This window comes from Sclerotinia sclerotiorum, genomic scaffold (genome assembly GCF_000146945.2).
Source record: "Sclerotinia sclerotiorum 1980 UF-70 scaffold_1 genomic scaffold, whole genome shotgun sequence".
NCBI classification, from domain to species: domain Eukaryota; kingdom Fungi; phylum Ascomycota; class Leotiomycetes; order Helotiales; family Sclerotiniaceae; genus Sclerotinia; species Sclerotinia sclerotiorum.
The window spans coordinates 2,168,392-2,178,527 of NW_001820835.1; the positions used below are offsets into that span (position 1 = coordinate 2,168,392).

General features: G+C 41.5%; 4 protein-coding genes across 4 annotated transcripts; 1 reads left to right on the plus strand and 3 right to left on the minus strand.

Annotated features, from left to right (window-relative positions):
* Positions 1 to 1,011: 1,011 nt before the first annotated feature.
* Positions 1,012 to 2,058, minus strand: SS1G_00842 (hypothetical protein; the record flags this gene model as incomplete). The annotated part of the gene is made up of 2 exons (XM_001598703.1): positions 1,012 to 1,730; positions 1,776 to 2,058. 2 exons carry the CDS (start codon positions 2,056 to 2,058, stop codon positions 1,012 to 1,014), a joined length of 1,002 nt encoding a protein of 333 aa, XP_001598753.1.
* Positions 2,059 to 2,311: 253 nt separating this feature from the next.
* On the minus strand, positions 2,312 to 3,013 carry SS1G_00843 (hypothetical protein; the record flags this gene model as incomplete). The annotated part of the gene is made up of 2 exons (XM_001598704.1): positions 2,312 to 2,434; positions 2,591 to 3,013. The coding sequence occupies 2 exons, from the start codon at positions 3,011 to 3,013 to the stop codon at positions 2,312 to 2,314; spliced, it is 546 nt and encodes a 181-aa protein (XP_001598754.1).
* A 471-nt stretch (positions 3,014 to 3,484) lies between these two features.
* On the minus strand, positions 3,485 to 4,071 carry SS1G_00844 (predicted protein; the record flags this gene model as incomplete). The annotated part of the gene is made up of 2 exons (XM_001598705.1): positions 3,485 to 3,656; positions 3,704 to 4,071. 2 exons carry the CDS (start codon positions 4,069 to 4,071, stop codon positions 3,485 to 3,487), a joined length of 540 nt encoding a protein of 179 aa, XP_001598755.1.
* An 835-nt stretch (positions 4,072 to 4,906) lies between these two features.
* On the plus strand, positions 4,907 to 7,262 carry SS1G_00845 (hypothetical protein; the record flags this gene model as incomplete). Its single annotated transcript, XM_001598706.1, has 4 exons — positions 4,907 to 4,953; positions 5,004 to 5,039; positions 5,095 to 6,317; positions 6,406 to 7,262. 4 exons carry the CDS (start codon positions 4,907 to 4,909, stop codon positions 7,260 to 7,262), a joined length of 2,163 nt encoding a protein of 720 aa, XP_001598756.1.
* Between the last annotated feature and the right edge of the window lie 2,874 nt (positions 7,263 to 10,136).

Genomic DNA, 10,136 nt, shown 5'->3' on the forward strand with positions numbered 1-10,136 from the left:
GTATAGGTGGTGGTAGGGGCTTTAACAATGATAGTGGAGAATTTTTCGTGGAACAGGTGCGGAAGTACAGTTGGAATTGGAGACTTTGAGAGTAGAATTGAGGTAGAGGGAGATGATACGGAGGTAGGTAATGTATCAAAAGATTGGGAGAAGGGTTTCTTGGTGAAGGATGTAGAATTTGCGACTTTTGTAAGGAAGAGATGGGAGGATAAATTGGGAAGTATTATTGGAGCCATACTTAATGTGCGAAATCCACCAGGGAAATTCGAAAAACAAAAAAGAAAGAAAAATAATTAATGAAACATAGTGAAAACCGCGCCAGCAATGCCAAAAAAAAGGAAAAGAAAAGAAAAATCAATTGAATTGAAAACTGGTAAAAAAAAATACAAACATACAAGAAATATAAAGTAGAAAATGATGTATTTGATGGAGAATATCTGCAATCAAGGCCTCCAAAATGATTGGGCATTGAAAGAAATCCGAACGTGGCACCTTGGGTTGGATTCGCGTAGTACGAGACCCGTCTGTGTGGGTGTTTGCTGGCAAAAATTTCAGCAGCTCAAATAGGCTGAATTAAAATGGACAAAATTTGTAGCTTTGAACTATATAGTTGTAATATCTTTCAAAATAGACAAAGACTAATGGACTGCATGCTTGAATGATTCGACATCAGACTTCTGAAAACCACCCTTTTTTATTAGATGTAAAAAATATGACCTGTATCAAAAAGCGCACGTAACGACAATACAGTTTTCGATCCGCGTATTAATTCAAGCCTTCAACGAGGCTTCTATAATTTGTTCCATGTTGACTTGAGTCTATCTGGCAGAGCGCTGGGATCAAAAAAAGACTCCGTCCCGAATACATGTTCAAAACAACGCCTACCCGAACATTTCATTTGCGCCGAATTGCCCTTCCGTCCGTACCTGTGTTTCCCAACCTGTACTCCAATTACCAGTCCATGAACTGTGCTGTTTTTGATACCCTTTTTACATAACACTCCAAAACTCCTTAGACTGGATCAGAAAGGTCCTTTGCAAACTTTTCGTAACCTCTATACGCGGTAATGGTAGCATGGGCATCTGAGCCAAATACCTTCGCAAGTCCGGCGCAAGCCTCTCTAAAAACCTTCTTAGCCTCCTCGGGACGGTTACCCAAAAGATGCATCACTTCTGCCAGGTGAGCCTTTGCTCTGACCGTTTCAGGGTGGAGATCGCCCATATTTCCCTCGTAGGCGCGCGAAATATGACGATAAAGTCCAGCAGCCTCAGTGTAACTTAATGCATCACCGCGTTCACGCTTTGCAGCTGCCATGTAAGATAAACACTGAAGTGTCCAGTGATGCTGAGAACCAAATACTCGAGTCAGACCTTCCAGAGCTCTTCCATGAAGAGCATCAATGGTGTCCAACATTTCCTCCCGTCCGTCTTCAAGAGGAAGCTGACCACGTAAAATTTCGCCCTTGCAAGTGAGACTGTTGAGGTAGTCTGGATGTGACTCTCCAAGAACTCGCTTTCTACCAATCAACACAAGATCCATTTTATGAAGGGCTCCACTGTGTTGACCAAGGCCAGCAAGAATGAGTGCTTGGAGGTGGAGACTCGTAAGCTGTTCAGGGTGGAAATCGTCACCCTCAAAAGTTCCGTCGGTGTAAATTTGTGTCCTATCAACTAATACTTGAGAACTCAAATTCTGAGCGGCATGGCATCCTTCTTTCAGCCTCAAACATTCTGCAATCTGATGTCGGCTCGTTAGTATGTCTGGATGTCGCTCACGATCCAGCCAAGGGCCATGTTCCCTTGCCGTTAAAACAGCACGGTTTATGGTTAGAGCTTCGTCATATCTGCCTTGTGCCAGCATTACCAATGCAATGTTGCTCCTACAGGTTAGAACTAGAGGATGAGAGTCGGAGAGCTGAGCAGTGAGGATATCTGCAGCATTGGTGAGGATAGATTCAACCTCAATATAATCTGAATATGAAACAGCCTTAGAAAGCAGGATCTTTGCTTTGAGACTTTTGATGTATTGAGTTTGTGGATGTTCGTCACCTTGCGACATTTGGCTTCCTCGTATAGCGCCTTCCACAAATCTAAGGGCGTCATTGAATCTACCAGACTTATGCAGCACATTTGCAAGGTGCTGGCAACTGATAAGAGTGTCGGGATGGTTCGTTCCAAAAAATGTTGCTCTTTTTCGAAAGGCTGTCGAGAATTCCATCTCAGCCGCCTGATAGTTGCCGACTACCATGAGAGCCATGCCATAATCGTCAATGCTGGTGCATAAATCACTTTCGGGAGCATTCATGGACTCTTTAGTCTTGCGAATCTGGCGAAACAGATCGACAACATCGAATTTGTTGGGTACCCTCAGACAGGTACAGGATACCTTCAACACGCTTCTTCCATAATTCATCCGGCTGTTCTTCCGTATACGTCTGTAGAGCTTCTCTAAGCTCTCCATACTTGGCTAGGAGCTCGAGCAGCGAAAGATGGTTTTGAAGAACGTTAGATGTTCATGGGGTATCGCCTCGGGTAATGTATCAACGGCAGCTGTGGCCATCCTCAAAGCATCGTGTAAAGCCCCTGCGAACAAGATGTTTCGATTCTTTATTGTAGACCAAGGCTAGTGCAATGCGCACAGAATCACTCTTTTCGCTTCCGTCGCTAAGTAAACGTTCGAAGCAGTTCTTCCACCATTCTCTATTCTTGCTATTTGGGTCAGGGTAATGATTTCCAAAGGCGATAACAGCTTGTGTGTACCATTCGAGCTCCTGCTCGATATCACTTCCATCTGTTTCTGGTCTCTCACCAGTGATAATTTTTTTCAATGATAGGAAGACCAATGGATGCATGTTGTACGTCCCTTCAGCATCATCCTCCCTGACAAGAAAATTCCCTTTCAGAATACACATTACGACAATGAGATCAAGAGGATCAACTAGCGAGCAGATTATAGAACATGGTACTGCATTGCCACCGAGGTAATATAGATGATGGAGAATACGAGCAGCCATACTGTAATTCTTTCTAAACTGCCTAGCATCTATGACGCCCTTCCCAATAACAGATTCCTGTTCTGAGATTGTGAATAGCGGTGCCACTGAACTCAGCAGCCGCAATTTAAAATGATCGTTCGTGCGGTAAATGGAGATAAACTGCGAGAGCCTCATCGAAGTATCGTTAAGTAGATTCGAAATCTGAACGACGGCTCTTGGTAGGCAGTCAACAAGAAGGGCGATTTCACGAAGTTGTTCGTCAGTTGAATTGTCGAAAAGGTCAACCGTCAATCTATCTCGAAGTAAACACATTGTTGGTTCGAGTTCGAGAGAATCGACTTCAAAAATATTATGCGGCCCCGCTCAAGAGACATCCATTGGCTTTAGTCCTTGTGATGAGGATTATGGCACCTTCAAACCTTTGTAGCCTGTCAATCAATCTACCATGGTCAGTATGCTGCATCAAGTGATCAAAATTCTTCTCCTGCATCAACGACCAAACAGGCTTCCGGGAGTCTCGGCCCAGGGCCGCCAGCAATCTTCCAGTGGCTCATTTCCGTCAGCCGAAGGGGTAAGCAAATTATCTGGGCCAAACCAGTATATCGATGCTGGCGAGGCTTCTCTAATTTGGTAGACAAGCTCAGTGATAAGCTCAGTTTTCCTATAATCTGTGAGCTTTATTATCAGACGTTTGGGGGAATAACATACCCTACCCCTCCAAGCCCTATAATGGCTAATCGACTCTTTCGATTTGGTTTCCACAGACTCAGTAGTTTAGCTAGGGTTGAAGAGCGACCCACAAAATTGGGATTCCGAGGAGGTGGGAATTTGAACTCTGATTCTATGGAAGCAGGCTCAACTTCCGTTACCACAGACTTCTCGATGGCCTTTTCGACGGCTTCCCTAATTGCCTGCTCGATAATAGAATTGATTTCTCGAGTATCGGCGATAGCATCCTTCGCCGTATCCTGAAGCCTCAATGACAAATTGTCCACGGCTTGATCAAGGGATTTGTTGAGATGCCGTGATATGTGTTCTGAAAGTTTTGTAAGGACATATGGGTCTGCGTCCGACATTTTCGTAGAAATGAATGGACAATCAGTGGGTGAATTCATTACCAGTAATGAAAGTGGATGCAGAGAGTGATGAAGAGGAAGAAATGAGGGTGGGGTTTGAATTGGCTTATGAAGTCTTTAGACACCTGCCACTCGACAGAAGCTATATAGAATTCGGGCATGATAATGGCTAAATGATGTCTTCGCCGAAACCTAATTTTTTGAAACATACAGTGATATCATCAATACAAAAAAATCCTGCAATTACTTGCAGTACTCGCAGCAAAGAATGGCTCTCAAGACCCACCACAAACTTATGTGGTGCCATTAAAAGCTAGAGATTGTCACCGGAAACCAACCAAAGTTTTCTCGGGTGAACTCGCATCCGTTGAAAAGGCCCATGACTGGCAACGCGAGCTGAGGCTCACGATAATATTGGGGATCGCAGTCATTGTTAACTACGTGCTCCGCGTTGATGCGACCGCTAACTGAAGACATACGAGGTGTGGTAGCCACATCTAATGACTTAAGATGAACCATCATGGATTAATTCCACGTCGTCGCTATGGTTAATTGATGGAATTGCTTGGATGAGCATGAGCTGGCAAACATATGAACCAATGAAAAAGCATCCAACTGAAAAGTTTTGCTATGCTGAGGTTAATGTTTAGTTCATATTCACACACCTCCAGCTGGCTAATAATTCAATTATCTATCACACATCTTTGCTTGATACAACTTAAGCGACTGGCGCTAAGATAATGATAACGAAAAAAAATATCTCGCCCATGGGAATTCGAATTCCAATAACGAGGCATAATCAATCACCCAAAGGCATACAACATCAACCGGCATAATGGGTAAAAAGAGAGTTGGCGCGTTGGAGAAGGTTGATGCGGATCTGTAAGATTTCAATCGGTCTCTTCTCTCCTAATCATTGCTGACCTCTTCAGTCCGAATTTACAATACAAGGTTCGAAGAGATCCAAAGTAAGTACACACTTTCCATAATGAGCAATGAGTTCATCACTAACGTGTATACCAGATCATATGCAGAAGATTTCTTGAATCAGTATGGGCAATATCAATCCCAAAGAGACATTTTCATGTCTTCTCCTTCCACAGCCACATCTGGCGGTATCGTATCATTTCACGACCTTATCGATTTCGTCGCACATTGTTCCGACTGTTTCCCAGAAGATACCGCAGAGTTTCCAGAGGATCTCAAACAGATTCTCACTTTACATCATGCTGAGCTTGAGAGCGAATTGCGCGAGAAGATTGTGGGTAGTTTAGTATTATTGCGACGAAAGGAAGTAATTGATTCAGCCAACCTTCTTAATACACTGTTTCCAATACTGGTAGCTACTCCCAGTAAGACTCTGCGGACGCTACTCTTCCAAAAGATCCTATCAGATCTCCGAACTTCAAATTCGAAAAGCATCAACCATCGTCTCAATCGAACAATGCAAACAGCATTATTTAATCTGCTCACATCCGATCGAACATCTTCAAAAGGAATCTGGGCTGTTAAAATTACAAGAGAATTATGGAAGCGACAGATATGGACAGATGCGAAAGCTGTCGAGATTATGAAGGAAGCTAGTTTGTCAGATAATGAGAAGGTTATTGGAGGTGGAGTACGGTTTTTCCTGGGTGGTGACAAGGAAAGAGAAGAGATGGAGGACGAAAGCAGTGATGAGGAAGCCATTGATATTGGTAAACTGAAGCATCAAGTTGGAATTAATAAGAAGACAAAGAAGAAGACGAAGTCATTAGAAAAAGCCGTCGAAAAGGTGCGAAGGAAGGAAAAGAAAAGCAAAGCACCTCATCCGTTGAACTTCTCCGCGCTGCACCTCTTGCACGATCCCCAGGGTTTCGCCGAATCCCTATTTTCGAAGCATCTTCAAAATTCAAAGTCGAAGCTAAACCTCGAACAAAAACTTATTGTCCTACAATTGGTCTCACGGCTTGTTGGTCTGCATAAGCTTACAGTAATCTCATTATATTCATACTTCACCAAATACCTTACGCCACGACAACCATCAGTAACCTCATTTTTGGCATCTCTAGCTCAAGCAACACATAATCTTGTTCCACCCGATGCTTTGGAACCTCTGGTACAGAAAATTGCCAATGAGTTCGTCTCTGAAGCCTCGGCTTCGGAGGTTGCTGCTTCTGGACTTAACGCTATTCGAGAAATTTGCGTGCGACAACCTTTAGCTATGAATGACACACTTCTTCAAGATCTTATCATGTACAGGAAGAGTAAGGATAAAGGGACAATGATGGCTGCGAAGGGATTGTTATCCTTGTATCGTGAAGTTGGAGCTGATATGTTGAAGAAAAGAGACAGAGGAAAGACGGCGACCCATGGGAATCAAGGCTGGTTCTATCAAAGAGAGACGCTTTGGTGAAGAAGAAGTCGGTGGTATTGAAGGTATCGAATTGCTTGAACAGTGGAAGGAAGATGAAAGGAAGCGGAAACGAGTTGAACAAGGATTGCCTGAAGAATTGGGCACAGATGAGGAGGAAGATGACGAAGAAGATTGGAATGCCTGGGATGTGGAATCTGATGCTGACAGTGATGAAGGTGGTTGGATCAACGTCGAGAGTGATGCTGAAATTGAGATCAGTGATAGTGAAGACGAAAAGCCTGCCGCGAAGAAAGCGAAGCTCGACATTAAAGATGCCGAAAAGTCAGGTGACGCTGAGAAGGGGAATGCTGACAAAGTTCTTGAGAAAAAGATCTCAACATATGCAACCACTAAGATTCTCACTCCAGCTGATCTTGCAAAACTTCAAGAGCTTCGCCTTGAGGCCAGCGTGAATAAAGCAATGGGCGGAAGAACACAATCTCAACGAATGAAAGACGCTGCAGCAAGACACGCAGATGATGCTTTGACAGCTGATCAAATCGAAGGTTTCTCCAAGTTACAAAAGAACACTAGAGAAGAGAAGATAGCAATGGCCAGAGAAGGAAAGGGTGAGCGTAGTGAGCATAAGTCTACCAAGGCAATCAGGAGAGCTAAGAAGGATGCTGAGGGAAAGAGTACCACGAATCAAGAGAAATCTAGAAAGAAGAATTTCATGATGACACTGGGTAAAGCTAAGAGTAAGCAAAAGAGAAGTTTGCAACACACCAGAAGGGTGCTCAAGGGTCATATTGATAGGACTAAACGGGGTGGCAAAAGAGGAAATATCGGATGTTAATTCCTTGGTCTTAATACTAAATAATAGAAAGCAATTTCATACAGTTTCCAACCTACGATTATTTGTACTGAACCAATGACTTGAAGATTAATTCTACATCTCCAATCTCAATCATCTGGACTAATAATTATTAATATTGGAGTGCAATGTGACCAGTATGAAAACATAATATTCATTATCATCAGCGCGAACTCCTTTTCTGTCAAAGTTGACATGAACATTGAAGCACATTATACATCATCGGATGAGAACATGTATCATCCTTATAACGATCAAATCTCTCTCAATCCAGGTCTGCGGATAGAAAAGGGAGTGTCTACACATGCTGTAGAAGTCATGAAAGAAGATCCTGATAATTTACTGTATAATCCTTTCGAATACCGTACAGATTCTTAAGCAATGCGTCCATAACAATTTTTCAAGGATCTAGGAGAGAATTAGTGATGAGCTAGATATTGGGATTTATATTCTTTTCTTTTATATTAGAACTCATGATCTCGACGAGAATCTAGAAGTCTGATCTAGATACTATACTTACTAGCACTTATATCATGACCCCAAAGATGATTTGAGCGGCTATAAAGAATATATCACTCTTTCAAGCCTGATGACAGTGAACATGATATCCAGATATCGTGGCCAAATGCGTCTTAAATTCGGAGTAGAATTACAGTTCAGAAGACTTATGATACACCCAAATTCGTCGTAACTTGGTCTTGGAATAGTTCTAATGGTTTCTCTCTCTACTTCAACAACATCTAATAAGGCCGTCTTTTATTTTCTGTGCCACACGAAGGATTCGGTATAATGGGAAAATACCACGATCTCATTGTGTTGGCCCGAGGTGGGGTGGATTATTAAAATGCATTTAAATTGTAGGATTACTTTGCATATCAATCTAGAATTCAAATTATCTAAGAAGATATAACGAAAGGTGATTGGTGTGCAGAAGACGAATATCGTGAGATGTCCTTCGCAAGAAATCACACAGCAGTCTTTGAGGATTTTTTGGCTGATACTAGGTATTTATAATATTTTATTTTGCTTGGCAGTGAAGTCTTAAAGAGGTTATGACTTTATTAAGTCCCTTTAATTACTGGACGTAGCTTGATGTTGAAACTATAAAATCACGTTGGAAAGAGATACTCGGTTATCAAATCTGACAACTTCTGACCCCTGATTTATAAATAAGTTGAAGAACGGTTCAGTACAACATTTATAGTCATCTCGAACTCACTATTTCCCTTCTCTTTATCATCAAATTGTACTAAAGTAACTTTAACCTGCTGTCCAATTTTACCGTGCCGAGATGGAATGGTTTCGTTGTGCATGGGGTCAAATATATTTATCACCCATCTGGCCAATACTCCACTCTACTCTTAGTTAGGGTCCGTTCGATCAAATTTCTGAAATATTAGAAATATTGAGTTTGATAAAGATATTGAGGCTAATACATATTTGGAACTTTGGGGACATTTGAGTAATCTAGTCCAGTCTAGTGGAATTTGTTGTAGTCAACGCCTCATATTTGGATACATATGTAAGTAATATTACCTTCAAATATTTCTCCTTTATTACCTTCACACTCTCGCTATTCTTACTAAATCCGTCGACTTGCCCTATCGATCCCAGACCCTACCTATTCTCTCTCACATCCGTATCTAACCTTTAGAAAACTTATCGAACCATCCGCATCATCAGTGCCACGCCCCTGTGGGCCAGACCATAGACTAACCCTATACTTTTCACTCCTCAAAGTTTCTAAGACTGAAAGTTCCATTTTCTGATTATCTACTTCATCTACCATGAAGTTCTATCTCAAGCATCCATTTTTTATCCCCCCACTCCTATCCCAACAACCAGCTTTCATACATAGCTCTAGATATTTAGAGCTCAGACACCGTTACTCAACATCATCTCAAACACTCCCTCACAATTTTCCAACTCCATCCTCAACACCAAAAGCAAGAAAGATAAACAACAAAGCTCTCCACTTCCACTTCCTCTTTTCCCTTTCCTCCCTTGACTCTCATTTTAGCCCAAACATAAAATCCACCTTTACTGTATACATAAAAGCGACAGCATAAATAATGATCCAAGAATGAAAACCGAAGGAATGTGTATATATACATACATACATATATACCAATTGCACAATAAAGCGATAGTTTATAGTTGGCTTGAATGATCGATCTGGGATGAGATGACCAACTGGACGACTATGTGTTGTGTGATTTAGACGCGCGGGCGAGATGTGATTTTGGATTTTGGATTTTGGATCTTAAATCTTTGAAATGGACATTAAAAGATCGCGTAATTAGTATGTGGAAATGTAGATATGTAGAATTATGAAAGCAAGGTGTAAAGCTGTTGAATTTAATAAAAACAACCCTAGTAGTGAACGGTAATATATACCCTACACGCAAAAGTATCTATCATCTCTGACCACCAACTAATCCTATCTCCTCAACCACCAACCATCAAACATCAAACCCCAATTCCTCAGCACAGCACAATCGTACAAACAAACAACATCTACCATCTACCAACTACCAACTACCAACTACTCAAACACTATTCAAAATCTATCATAAATACAGCCGAAAAGTAAGAGAAGGATTAGTAAGTAAGTTACCTGGGCTAGGTAATCTTATTATAATTTCCTTCCTTTCTTCCTGATAAGATATGATATGATACATCATCAAATTATAGAATTCCTCCAATATCCAAGAAAGTGAGAGCGGGAAAAGACAAGGGGGATTGAACGTCTAGCGAGATGATGTTATGTGTATATAGATATAGATATAGATATATAGATAAAGATATACGTATATAAGATATAGATAGATTCATATAATGGATGGGTAATGTAAC